We start from the raw sequence: 14,156 nt of genomic DNA, 5'->3' as shown, positions 1-14,156 counted from the left end.
GGGAGACTGGAGCATACAGAACCAATAGCACGGGTGTGGGGAAATATATGCTGAGAAAAAGGGAATGGGGTGGAATGTGCAGAGAACTACGTGCATGGAGAGAACAGAACATTGAGAGTCCCTACAGTGAAGGTAGGTGAGAGCTGTTGAGGTTAGAGTGGAGGAAGTCAAGAAACCACTGGTGTGTGCGATGCATTCTGGTTAGAGAAGCAGTGAAGTGTACTGATCTTTTATGGTGTACAACTGCTTGATGTTTAGCAGGTTTCCCTGCATTTTAAATTGTTTTACAGGCAAGTGTAGGAAGAGCACCATTGAATACAGACTTCAAAATGAAAAACTAAGCCTGAAATGCTACCCAAGCAAAAGTCTGCTCAAAATATGAGCATCCACTGAGCAGTGTGTGGCTTTGGGGAATTGATTCTTTAAAATTAGGAATTTAAGAATCACATTAGACCTAGACTGTTCTCAGTGATGACAGAACAAGGAGCAGTGGTCTCAAGTTGCAGCAAGAGAGGATTAAGTTGGATATTAGGGAAAACTTTCTCACTAGGAAGGTGGTGAAGCACGGGAATGGGTTACCTAAGAGGGGGGTGAAATTTCCATCCTTGCAAGTTTTAAAGGCCTGGCTTAACAAAGCCCTGGCTGCAATGATCTAGTTGGGGATGGTTCTACCTTAAACAGGGGGTGGACGAGATGACCTCCTGAGGTCAACCCTCCAACCCTCATTTTCTATGATTTTACGGATGTGCTGGCTGTTAGCTCCGTTAAACTTCTCCACGGAGTGGCAGTTCTTGCTGTTTTCAGGGGGTAACTCAGAAAGATGGCTGGTGTAAAATCTAATCCACTGTGGTATGTGTATTCTGAGATCAGCTTTAAGATGACAAATGCTTTCAAAGTATAGCTGAAGTATTTATCATTGTAAAGATTATTTTCTTTAATTAGTCATTCCCAAGAACTGTCAGTTGGACACGGGTAGTTGTGGCATTTGAACAAATGAAGAGGAAAGTGGATGCAGATTTTAAAGTATTGATAACTAATTGCAAAAGGGGAGGGTTATAAGCAAAACTTGACCTTTCACAATATTAATCCTTTTGAACCAGACGGGAGTAGAATGGCAGTCTAGTGAAAGACCAAGCACTCTTTTCCTTGAGCTGTGAACATCAGCTAATAGTCTTTTTCTACTTAAAATTTTCTCTGGTAAGGAGTAGAGATCGACGAAGAAGCCGAAGCCATGATCGATCAGAAAGAAAACACAGGTCTCGCAGCCGGGATAGGAGACGATCGAAGAGTCGTGATCGGAAATCGTACAAGCACAGAAGCAAAAGCAGAGATAGAGAACAAGACAGGAAATCTAAAGAAAAAGGTTAGTTGGTATGGTGCACTTAGACAATCAGGAACCAGTCTTACCACTGAGGCCCCATAAATCACGGACCAAGAACGTTTGTTTGTTTTCTTAGGATAACTTTAGACCTGAAATCAAACTAAGCAAACTGTGTCTCACCAGTGAGTGATAGGAGGCACTCTTTGTTCTTTCCCTCATCCTTTTCCCTCGAGACCAACACTGCTATTTTCACTTTCTTATTTAAAGTCACAACACGAAGCGCATTACTATATTATCTCCAAAAAAAGCCATGAGGTTTTGTCTGTTGACTGACTTCTGAAAAACCCACAGGCCACAATAACTATTTAACATATTAAATTATATTTTCTGTTGCTGTCCCTAGCTGTCAGTTCTAGAATGGCCTTTCAGTGCTATTAAAGGTAGTTTTCTTAATTTGTTATGTATCTTTTGTTTTACCATTTCCATTAAAAGTTGCTTTCTTACTTTGTATGTATTTTTGTTTACTGTTTATGGTATCTTCCTTTTCTGTGCATTTCTATTATGTATCTTTTTAATGTCCTCTGATAAAAAAAAAAAAAAATTACCTTAGTTTTCACTAACTTCTGAGACCTCTTATCATCCTAACCTATATCCGTGACACCTTGAGCTAAGTTCCTGTTGGGCTTTACAAATGAAGCAGATGTAAAACAGGGCATTCTGAACTTTTGTGAACATAACATATCCTATAGAAATACAGTATTTGTGATAAATTACCATTTTTAATATTTTTCTGAAACTTCAGTTGAATACCCTATTCACTTCTAGACTCCAAAACATAAAGTTTTGGGTTGCCAAGTGATATCCTGTGTGAAACACGGCACAGTTTATATTAGATAAGACTTCATTTCAGTAACTCATGAAGTGATTATAACTTGTACTTTGAGATTCTCTGGGATGAAAGGCACTGTTTAAATGTTAGCTGATTTGCCATACTCTTATTTTTCCATTTTTTCAATAAATGCTTAATATGCCAAAATATGGCTATAATCACATACCTTGTTAGACACTTTGAGCAGTATCATTTCTGCTTTTATACCATGATGCATCTCACCAGGGTGTTCTGCCTAATGCCAAGATGTTCCTCTCCAGAGTATTCTGTCTAATTTTGAGCTCCTAGTTAGAGGTATGCTTTGCCACTTGCTTTGTGTAGTACACACAAGGTCAGACCTCCATACCCTGTACTTATTCACTAGTTACTTTCCTTCTACCTAATACATTGATTATTTCTTTCACTTAAGGTAAGACAGATTTCTAGTGTTCAGTTGGTCAGGTAGTTTTGTTGTGTACATGTAGCATAATAATTTGTGTGTTGTTAAAATCATTTCCATTATTAAGATCACACATGGTATATAGGTTCCTAGTTCTATCCTTAATCTTCCCATAAACGGAGAGTCTCCAGCATTTAAATATTTTAGTTCTTAACTGAGTAAAATTTTCCTTCTGGTCTGTTTGCAGGCTACTCCCTGCTCCATTGAACCGAGTCGGGTGCAACTTGGAGTGGAGGGGAAACAAGTGCCTGCTCCTGGCAGCCGCAGTCACGTAGCTATCAGGAGTTGACTGCGCCCTGGGCACCTGGCTGTGTCCCTACACTACTGTAACAAATGTACAGTAGTATTGATAAATTATGAGTAGTGCCGAGGAGCAAAAGTATAATGCAAGAGATGTTTTTCTAGTAGAGAGAAATATGCTCTTGAAATCTAGAAAGACTTCTGTATCTATTACATAAGGCATGGAATTCTTCAGTTAAAAAAATTGTAAATTCCACTCCAGTTCCAATTTTGAAAGTTCTTTTCCATTAATTTGCATTTATAGACACCGTCCTTAAGTACTGAGCTTTGAAGGTCCAAGCATCATAATTAGCAATGAATAATAATGTTGCTAGCTTCTTAGTCTACTTCATATACAGTCTAGCGTTAAGACCCTATTACCAATTATTTTGTTGACTCCATTAGACCTAATGCAATGCAAAGAGATTTTGAGACTTATTAACCTTCATATCCATCATGGATCAGCATTTAAAGGTCAGCAGCCAGAGAGTAGCTGAAAGTAATACTTCTATCTGTAGTGCCTTTAGTCTTGAAATCTCAGATTGCTTCAAAACCCTACATTCAGCCTCCACACTGTCAACAGACTGTGGTACACGTGACCTGACGTGTCTGACGATACACAGCAACCAGAGGTCAGACAACAGTCCTCGAGTACTGAGTTCCAGTCCGTGTATTACAGTACTATGCAATTACTGAGAGATTCTGATAGAAGAAAAAAGGTGATTTTTTTTGTTTGTTTTTTTGTGTTGGTTTTTTGTTTGTTTGTTTTAATAAAAGCTAAAAATTTTCCCTTCAGAAATAGGCCTAAGTAGAGCTGGCAGTAAATACACGGAAACAACATTTTGTGTAAAACTTGTGAGCTTTTTCTTCCATCCTCCAGCTAGCTTTTTAATTCTTAAGGATTGTTTTGGGGGGTTTTTTGTTTTGGTTTTTTGCGGGGTTTTTTTTAAACTCCTGTGCCTGGTTCCTGTATTACATCCACTAGCCTCATCCATAAAAAAAAAAATATGGAATGCCTGAAAGTGATGGGGGGGGGGTTCTTCCCCCCCCCCCTTTTCTTATATGTTCAAAATTAGCAATTTTAAGTTTTGTGAATTTTTCAAAAAAAGGAAAAATGGCAACATGTTAGATGCATGCACTGAGGTTGTATGCCATAAACAATGTAATATTTTGTTTACATTAAAAGGACAACTTCAGTTCCCCGTGCAGATACTAATTCAGAAATAGTTGTGCCTGCATTCAAATAGCTTATAGCACATCGCAGGAAACTTGAAAAAGCTACAAAAAGCACCTGCAGTTCAAAAGAATAATAAAAAAAAATTCTCAAGCAATTATGACTGAGTAATAAATTATAGGAACTTGCCACCTGCGTGCAGATATTCCAGGAGCAAAAGAAACTTGGTTCATTAGCTAGTTAGCTTGTTCTAAATATTGGTCAGTTCTGTTCAACAACGTCCAGGTGCTATCATCTGTGACTATCCTGTTTTTGGGGTCCTGGAAGACAGGCTGGTTTTTAGTATAGGTTTATCTTTTATATACCACAGGTTAGCTGTACTTTCTTTACATTCCAAAAGAAATGTTCCTATCTCCCCAAACCTCAGAAACAAAAAAATAAAAACACAACCGTGTGCACTCTGCACATCCATAGGGCTATTAAGATCTACCATATCTACATAGGACAGAAGATAAGATTATTGGACTGACTACTAGTCCTCTGCGGGGAAACAAGACTACTGTTCCTCAGTGGATCTGCGTGTGCATCGAAGATGCGTGTAGGACAAAAAGAAGACTTTTCCACAAGGTCAGTTAGAGTGCAATCTTCCTGAGCAGTTATGGCAGAGAGGGTAGATAGGCACTCAGGCAGCACTAGAAAGAGTTTTAACTGTTTGGATGTCAGTATGTGCTTTCTCCACCCATTACACTGGATGTGCTGCTTTTGATGAAACCTTCAGTTCCAGTGTTCTTTTAGGCAGTTTTCTGCCTCTTGGGTTTGGGGTTTTTCCCTTTTAGGTGGTTTATCTGAACAAAACAAGCCTCCAATCTTACTCCTTTTCTAAAACTTAACTTTTTCTCCTCCTCTCTTCTAAAGTGTAGAAGTGCTATGCCAGTACAGATGCTACACCCTAGAAGTTTTTAGCTCGTGGATTACCCTTTTTGGTACCTTGATAATTGGGCATGAATTCATCTGAGAAAGCTTTAATGGTCTCATTCTATAGGTGGGCTTCTAAAAATTTTTAAATTCTGCTTCTGATCATACATGTATGCCTATAGTTTGAAGTGACAAGAGCGACTAAAATTTGTGTGCGTTTAAACTTATACATTTAGGGATGAGACAGATACCTATAACTGTGTGAATACTTTTCTTTCCCTGGAAAACTTTGCTGCTTTTGGCATTATTCCTTCACTCTGAAGATTGAAGACAAGAAAATACCAGTTTTTCAGCATTATATCCTGCTCTGTTGCCAGTCACGCATCTAACTCCTGAATTAATTGTGGGGTTCTTTTGATCTGTTCCTGTTCAGCAGATTGCTGCTTTTCTGTCTTCGGTGGGTCTATCCCAGCTTTTCTGTAACTGGGAAAATCGAATGAGAAGTTCAGTGCAGGCTAAAGTACATACCTGAAACAACTTCCTTTGCAGTTTTTGTCCCAGTGAAGTCAGCTTTGGTATTCACCTTGATCCATGTTTCAAACCTAGTTGCGTTTTTATGGTTGGTTACTTCCTGGCTGTCCATTTTCCCTCATTGGTTCTCAGCCTCCTTAGACTTGAGGCATCCCTCAGAAAATGCCAGCTCTTGGCTTTCATTTGTTTTTTGGCTACAGAAAAATAGAGCAGTTCTTCTCTTGCAGAGAACTCGGAAAGACCACAAAAGGTCAGGATGTTTTTGATACTATGGATTCATATTTAAAATACCTGGGTTTTAATTGTGAATCATGTAGGTATTTGCACGCCTGATAGTGCTAATACTGTGTAGCGCCCTTAAAAGGATGCCACTGCAACTTGGTTGAGAATTACTGGTTTGCTCTCTCCCTCCTGCAACTGGTTTTGGTTCAGTAAGTGATCGAGTAGCACTGCCTTATCCTTTTGTTGCTTCTTGATTCTATTCTCAAGAGCCGCGTTTAATGAGAGATGTATATGGCGGAAGTGATAAGGACATCAGTTTATTTGGGGCCTGTAAAGTTGGCTCCTTTAAGTAAGGGTGCTAGGCAGTCAAACATAACCATATGCTCCCCCCTTTTTGTCTTCAAGCATGCAGCTGAGTAACTGGTCCTTTTCTGCCTCCTCCCATCCCTTGCTGACTTTTTTTCCTTCTACCCTGCCCCTTCTAACATGGTTGGTCAAAAGCATTTTCCTACAACTTTGCTGCTCATTTCAGTTTATAGTAGTAATGATTTGGTTCGATCTTGTATGCGCCATACCTCTTATGCAATGTATATGTTTTTACTTTGAAATCCATGGTTAATGTCTTCTTTCATGGCAGAAAAGAGGGGATCTGATGATAAAAAAAGTAGTATGAAGTCCAGTAGTCGAGAAAAACAGAGTGAAGACACAAACACAGACTCGAAGGAGAGTGAGACTAAGAATGAGGTCAATGGGACCAGTGAAGACATTAAATCTGAAGGTGACACTCAGTCCAATTAAAACTGATCTGATATGACCTCAGATCAGACAGAGGTAAGTGCATTATTTCAAACTTTGATTAGGGCTTTTTGTTACTGTTTAACAGTGCAGCGTAAGTATGCACAGATGAAGATGGAACTAAGCCAAGTAAGAAGACTAACTAAAGCACCTTCTGAAGGAAAAGACAGTGTAGTCCTGCAAAACATTTTGAGGTACATTGTTTTGTCTCGGCTATTTTGTAGCAGACTCGTGCCCCCATTAGTGTGCCTCTTTGGAACATACTTGTAATATGGTCACCATAGAAAACTTAATTATCCTTTTTTTAATTTTAGGGATTTTGTTGTCGCTTTTTTTTAAAAGAAATTGAACTGTTTTTTGTATTTAAGTCCATATTGTGTTGGTACATCAGCAGAAACATTTGCTTTAATACTTAATATTTGAGGCACATGTTGGACTACTTTGTTTTTATATAAACTGCTAGTATTTCTTTGTCAAGGATGTTTCTAGTTTTTTTTGCTTTATTGCCTTGCATTCTAATGCAGTTTGTTCTGTAACTCGAGAGCCAGTAGCATTGGATTGATGGAAGTGTAGGGTTTATGAATTATTGCAGCTGACTACCATACCTCACACAGCGTTGGTGTTGTGAGCGGCCCATGAAAAGCCAAATTAAAAATCAAGGATTCAGTCAAACTAAGCAGGTACTCATGCCAGGTACTCCTTTCTCTACCCACATCCATGTTTGAATGCTGTTGCCTGTAATCTTTAAGCTTACTGTTGTGTTTTTATTTACAAGATAGTGAAAAGGATTTTTGTGTATTGTGTGAAAAATGTAAATCTGATGTTAACAGAATGGAATTTTCTTTCAACTGTATGTAGGGATGCAGTGCTGCCCAGAATTAGATATCTTTAAAGAGTTTTAAATGCAATAAACACTACATAATAACCGCCTTGTTACATTCAATGCAATTCAAGTCTTTAAGAGGTATGTGTTTAATATTTCCTACTGTGTAGGAGAATTTGCAGTCGGCCATAGTACCATGCAGTATAATGGCTGAAATCAGACTTGTGAGGCAAATGTAAATACAAAGGCCAGACGCCCTGAAACTGTTACAGTACTACGTGGCAAGAATGTGTGCTGACCATTCTGATTTATTATAAAAAAACCCCTAAACATTAGGACATAAAAATACTGTATCAACTTCAAAAGTTTTCTTCCATTTCTTGACCTAGCTTGCTTAAATTAAGGATTTTTAGATATATTCCTAAAATAAGGAACTAACACTTGGAGAATACCTCTGATTTTACATCAGCTCCTTGCAACATAAGCTATTAGTATAGCTTCACTATTTATGCTAGGAACTCTTAAACACTTAATGTGCCATCCTTAACCTATTAATATGACAGTATTGCTCCTAAAGCCCCTACTGGTCAGTGTTGACGTCGTAGTAGAGTAAGATGACAGCTAACAACTGGGCCAATATTTAGGAATGGTAATCTAAACTCTCTTTGCGTTGTTTAATTGTCTGCTTTCCCAAAATTTTGCATTATAGGACTCCCACGTGAAGAGTCTGTGAAGAATCCGGAAGACAGCTTAATGAAGATCTGCTTTAAAATGAGGTGAAAGAAAGCTGTAGTGACGTAGAAAAATATTAAGTTCAGTTAGAATTTTTTATAAAATTTAATTCAGGACTGGTGTTACCTCCCAGAGTTCAGAGGGATGTGTTAATAGCATATGTGCTACTGAAAATATAAGTCCTGTATCTTTTTTTTTTTCTTTTAAGACTTTTTAAGAAACCAACATAACCTGAACACATGGCTTGCTCAGTGTTTAATTGCAAGTTTTCATTCTTGGACTTTAAAACACAGGAATAAATGTTTAGTATTTGTGTGAAGCAAACTAAAATTAATCCCATTTTTACAACTAGGCTCTACCTAGCTTCTTGATATACCAGAAATGGAAATAATAAAGTATCTTTGAATTTCTGTTACAGATTTGATTGTCTCTGTCATTGAACGTTTAGTATTAAATACACTTATTTCTTAATAAATTTATTTGTGTCTTCAAGCTTATCCTTTAATTTGGATGGTCAGTTATTCTGGTTTTCTTCCTTTTTGACTCTTTCAATGTAGTTGTCCCTAAAAACTAACTGTTAACAGGCGAGTACCTTCTAACTCCTGGTTACTTCTTAAACAGTCACACATTATTACAAGCTGCAGGATTTTTGTCACACTTTATTTTCTTAGGAGTCAAATAAAGTACAAGACATGGCTGTGTATTTCCCTCTAATAAGGCAGATTAGAAAAATTTTTGAAGAGGCCCTTTCTCTCCACCTTCAGGTATATACCCCTACTTCATCAGAATGGAAATTCAGAACACAAATACAGGTTTCAGTTTCCTGAGTGATAGAAAGTAAGGACATTGAGATATTAAAGCAATGTCAGTCCCGGTGTCTATTTTCCTACAGTACTGTACTGCTACCATGTTTGCATCCTAACAGCAATTCAAACACTTCATTGGAAATTAGGCAAAATAAGTGGACATATTTTGTATATTAAAGTAGTTTGGAATGTGTGTTCCTTTCCACACTAAACTCGCCTGTGAAGTTGTATTGCAACAGCGCTCATCTCAGTTGGCTGGTGGTGGGGAAGGGGTGGGTCGAATCTTTGCAGTGCTCCAGCGTTCAAAGTAAAAACCATTTGATTAGTCTTTGTGTTAGTATTGTGTATTCTGGGTCTGAATGTTGATAATGGAGCATGATACGCGTCTTTAGGGAAAGTTAATATGGAGCCTCTGTTAATTGGATTATTTGTGGAAACATTTGCTGCAGACATCATGTAACTTGGTCTCTTTAATGAAATGGAACATGAGACGATTCCGTTTCTGATTGCTGCTCTTTGACTTTTGTGCCATATTGTTCCATTCTGTGGATCAGATCTTTCAAGAGAGTGTCTGTTCTGCCTGGTATTTATCCTTGTACATTCAGTTGAATGGATTTTCTATGATTAAATACTCTTTCATAGATAGGAAGGGAGCTGTATGGAGCTGCAGGCACAGAAGCCAAAAGTTGTGCGCTAATCGAAATCATAACAGACGTATAGAATCACAGAAAATGAGGGCTGGAAAGGACCTCAGGAGGTCATCTAGTCCAACCCCCTGCTCGGAGCAGGAGCATCTCCAACTATATCATCACCAGCTATATCAACAAAATCAATCTGTCCTCAGAAATTGGAGATAGCCAGTGAATGTTATTCCAATATATGATTGGTCTGTGTTGGTCATTTTGGTGGAAAAGGTCCTAATGCCTTAGTCATTCCACAATACATGATCTCTCTGTTGGGCTAGTAGCATTTTTTCAGTCTACGTGTTTTGCTTTGCTGGGTTATAAATGGCTAAACGAGGTGTGAGGCACTGGAGAACAGGGCTGTAACTTAGCTTAGACCATGTTTTGCATAGGAGTAGAAGGTGTTAGGTTGAATTTGGTAACGTGATCTGACATCTTGTAAAACTAGTCATGAAAATGCAAGTTGTACTTCAGCACTTTCAGGCTTTTGGGTCAAATTATAGCAAATCGGTAGGCCATTATTCAATCTAGGACATAAAATTAATTTTAAAAAGCTCTTACCCTTCACAAGGGCAAGTAATTCTATCGCAGTACACAGTGTACTGTCACGTGGATGGTGGTGTTGAAATGTAATGACTTCTGCTAAAAGCATGGGGCATTTGTACACTTCTGCGCTGCATTTTCTATACTTTTGTGGCACGTACATTTGTATAGATTGTGAAATTTGTGTCAGTGCTGAGCAAATGGCGGCAGCGCACTTTTGAACTAAAACCCTTCAGAGGTGTGCGAGTTCAAAAGCTCATTGCTGCCATTTTCTCAGCACTCGTGTGCATTTTGCTGTTTATACAAATGCACACGACACAGCGCCAGGCACATCAGCTCACGTGCAGAGCAGACTAGATTAATCAAGTCTGCTCTGACGTGCTGGATTTCTAGCTCGTCAGAGCAGACACATGTATGCGTATAAAATGCCCATGGTTTCTAAGCTATATGCACCTCTGTCAAAGGGGAATGTAGCTGTTTGAAGTAAATATAATTGCTACTGGCTTGAAGCTGAAGAAAAAATGAAAAAAATAACATTGAGTAGTTGATCTACTGGTGTAGTAGCAACTAGAATTTCATTAACAGCGTCTGTTTCAGATTGTAACGAACATCCCTACTGGCCAGACAAAGGCTACTACTCCTCCAACTCCAGAGAAAAGCAAGGCTAAGGATACTTCAGCTTTAGACCTTGCCTGGAGTAGTGACATGTCATCATCTAAATCTTGGCTTAAAAGCTTTTCAGGGTTGTTGTGTAAGAATTGTATTGAAACTTCCTCAGCTCTACGTAGGCAAAAAGGTTGTGTTGAAGAGGTAAACCCATACTCTGGTTCTGCTACTGAGCTACTTACAGTCTCTTTTAAGGCTTAGCTGCCAGTTCTTTCTTACCTTTTCTCTCTTACCTGGGCCCTCTTGTTCAGAACCTGACTTCCCTTGTAGAAACACAAATTTCACATTAACTGCAGAAATAGGTTTGTGAAAGCCCTTGTTGGATTGTAAATAATGAGCTTTCACAAGTTAATCTCAGCTGCTGTTTGAAAGCGTTCAGAGCAGTATCCCAACAATAAAGCTGAGCATTGGGAGTAGCCTCAAGCCTTGGCATTTTGTGTTTAAGTTTGAGACCATCTACTACTAATTAACCCCCAAGGTGATTATATTAAAAGCCAGAGATTTAGGGCTAAGGACAGAGATGTACAAATCTGTTTGCTTGAAACAGCTGATATTGACTAAGAGCTTTAGTGATGCTTTTCTCATTCACAGTCTTTATTCAGTTCAAAGGAATTAGTAGTTAATATAGCTAGTGCACCTTAAAACTGATCAAACTACATAAAAATATTTCTCTAAATGTATATACTGACTATCAGCGACAGTTTGTTACAGGTGGTAGACGTTAGTGTTAAAATAATATAAAGCTAAATAGTTACTCTTTGTAAAGAGTCATGGGAATTGTTCCATAGCTAACCTCTTCAGTAACTAACAGAGGCAATATTAAAAAAAAAAAAAAGGCAACTGTTTTTATTTTCCTAAGCAAAGCTAGATGTGTAAATATCCTTAATTCTAAACCATATAGCTATTAGTGTTCCACAGTTATTTCATACATTTTTTAAAAAAACACTTTTCACTAGAGTCGGGTTTGTGCCATAATTAGTAACTGCTAAGATAAACCCTTGCTTCCTGGCAGGGGAATGAATGCAGCTTGATGAAAAATCTAAACGTATACAGGTGCTGACCCAGCTTATGAGTGCATAACAGGCCAGTGGAGGAGAGGACTTCTGGATGACTTGTGGGTAGTGGATGAAGGAGCTCAGCTTTCTGTTGACTCTGGTTGTTAGACTATGTAAGTAGTACTGATGCACAGATTGACAGGGTGCTTGCTGCTCTGTCAAAAAAGTCATGTATGATGGAGGGGAGCAGAAGTAATCTAGAACATGTGGTAGCCTGTTTTGAACCACTTAAATTAAAAGCTGGCTGGTTTTAGTAAGTTACTAGTCCCCTTTGTTAATCCACTGTGCTATCCCACACCCACATATAGTCTTAGGCTTGTGAGTCAAATACAGAAATACCTACTTTTAACAAAATGTGCACAGATAGCCTTGGTTTATACAGTGCAGCAGGTACTGCAAAGGAAAGTGCTGTCTCAGTGGACTGCAATAAATTGGACTATGTTTTACAGTATTATAAATTGAAGTCTCTGCCAAAAAATTGTAGCGCCTTAACTAATAAAAATACCCAAATGCTGCCTGAAAGTAGCTGCAGTAGCACAGCTTCATAAGGGAATTAGAGGTGGAAGAGGAATTAATAGATCTCTACACTACATCTTCCTATCAGGAAGATGAATAAGTAGCAGCTGGAAGGGTCAGATTTCCATGTCACGGAGCCTCCAGCTGAACAGAAGAAAGTACCATTGCATCGTAGGCCTAAGGCTTCCACCTAGTCTGCCCTAACTTCAGGAGCTCATTGTCTGCCAGAATGCAGGGAAATAATACTGTCTACCTACCAGAGTGTTTCAATACCTTCAGTGTATCTGCATGGGAAGAAAGCGGTGAGTTAAAAGTGTGTGGCTCTAAATCACGAAGTTGATAAAATGTCTAGTAAAGTTTGCCCTTTAGCAGACAGTAGAGCTAGGTACAGATGGTCAAAAAAGCCCCGAGGCTGAATCAGTTCAGTCTTTGCAGGTTAGTCTAAGCTGCACAGATTAAATTGAAACAGAAGTGAACAGACATTTACCTTTGATTCAGGAAATGCAGCAGCATGCCTGCAGTGCCTCAGGCCAGAAGCTGGGGGGTTCCAGAGCATGGCTTTCTGGCTATGTGTTCACTTCCTCTTTCTGCTGCCCCTGGGGTCTGGGATTTACAGTCCAAAATCACAGCAGCAGGACTCTGCAGGAATTCTCATCACTTCTTCCTGCTTCCAGGTGTTTCTGGGATTTGTAGTCCATAGTTGCAGGCAGCTGTAAGTGTGAGTGGGGGAAGGGGTGTTTAGCCACTTTCCCATTTGCTGGGGGAGGGGGGAGGCAGTCTTTTCCATGTAGAGTGGGTTGCATCCCCTGCTGAGCTTGCTCCCCCCTCCCCCTTGTCAGCTAGCCCTCACTGCTTCAGCTAGGGAGCAGAGGGATGGGGCCAGCCCTGCTCTCTGGAGCAGACCAGCCCAGGGCTGCAAAGCACGTTGGGATACTGGGGGACTGTGATTTAACTTGAACCAAGAAGGGGTCTGGGACAGAAGTTTCATAAACAGGTTTGACTCAAATCAGTTAAGTCTGATACATTCAACCAGGTTTATTTTAAAACAGTTTCAGCCATTTTGAAACTGGTTTATGGGCATTGAGCTTCTGTTCTGTTACAGGTTTAAACCAGTTTCTGATCACTTAAACTGGTTTGTGTGCAACTTCTGTCCCTAACCTAGATGGCCTTCATGCAAGTCTTGCTTCAAGGTTAGAGCCACATGGCTGTTTGTTTGTTTGTTCTTTTTAACACATGGACATACAGCACCTAGAAACATTCAGCTGTTTTGATTAATTATTTGACTGAAGTTTGATGCCATTTAAAAGTGCAGTCAGGTGGTGCTATGGAGAGCCACAGGTTGGGGAAACGCATAAAGAAGGTAGGCCCTTAAGGACGCCATGTGCATCGTGCTAGTTGCCTCACTTCTCCCCATCTACGCATCTTTATTTGGTTTGGCTAGTCAAAAGCCAAGTTCTCTAAAGATGAAATACTTCCGCTTTAATGAACAAAATGCATCTGTTATCCTGCTTCTGTTACCCATGCAACAGAAATGAACCCAGCTTTCCTGATCTGTGCTGGTAGTCTGATTCGAGGAAAAGGTATGTTTCTAAAATTACTAACACTTGAACCATGGGCCAAAAGGAGTGCTTCATGTCTGCTAAAGGGCCACTCATTATTAAGTAGCTATTTAAAACAAACCACCATTCATCCCTAGCAGCTTTCTTTCCAGCTGTTGCGCGCACAAACTTCCATGTCTTGTGAAGATCTTGAAGATGTTCAGGGTTG

At 39.3% G+C, this 14,156-nt stretch overlaps 1 protein-coding gene and 1 long non-coding RNA gene across 10 annotated transcripts in view; one reads left to right on the top strand and one right to left on the bottom strand.

Annotated features, from left to right (window-relative positions):
* LUC7L3 (LUC7 like 3 pre-mRNA splicing factor) overlaps positions 1 to 8,535 on the top strand; it is a 29,472-nt gene extending 20,937 nt beyond the window's left edge. Inside the window, exons 9-12 of one of the 4 annotated variants that reach the window (XM_019494338.2) lie at positions 1,203 to 1,363; positions 6,408 to 6,548; positions 6,654 to 6,759; positions 8,098 to 8,535. In XM_019494338.2, the coding sequence (XP_019349883.1) occupies positions 1,203 to 1,363; positions 6,408 to 6,548; positions 6,654 to 6,759; positions 8,098 to 8,110 (421 nt within the window). In that variant the 3' untranslated portion in view covers positions 8,111 to 8,535. Of the gene's footprint in view, positions 1 to 1,202; positions 1,364 to 6,407; positions 6,602 to 6,653 lie in introns of all 4 variants that reach the window. The other 3 variants (XM_014601901.3, XM_019494337.2, XM_014601903.3) reach the window with 3 other exon arrangements.
* LOC106737885 (uncharacterized) overlaps positions 1 to 14,156 on the bottom strand; it is a 78,342-nt gene that overhangs the window by 7,536 nt on the left and 56,650 nt on the right. For 2 of the 6 annotated variants that reach the window (XR_009463816.1, XR_009463817.1), the window contains exon 7: positions 8,597 to 13,099. This is a non-coding gene — a long non-coding RNA (uncharacterized LOC106737885). Of the gene's footprint in view, positions 1 to 8,596; positions 13,100 to 14,156 lie in introns of those variants that run through there. The other 4 variants (XR_009463821.1, XR_009463819.1, XR_009463818.1 and 1 more) reach the window with 4 other exon arrangements.

This window comes from Alligator mississippiensis, chromosome 8 (genome assembly GCF_030867095.1).
Source record: "Alligator mississippiensis isolate rAllMis1 chromosome 8, rAllMis1, whole genome shotgun sequence".
NCBI lineage: Eukaryota > Metazoa > Chordata > Crocodylia > Alligatoridae > Alligator > Alligator mississippiensis.
Note: the sequence above shows the minus strand (reverse complement) of the source record. Positions and strands in the feature narration are given on the sequence as shown.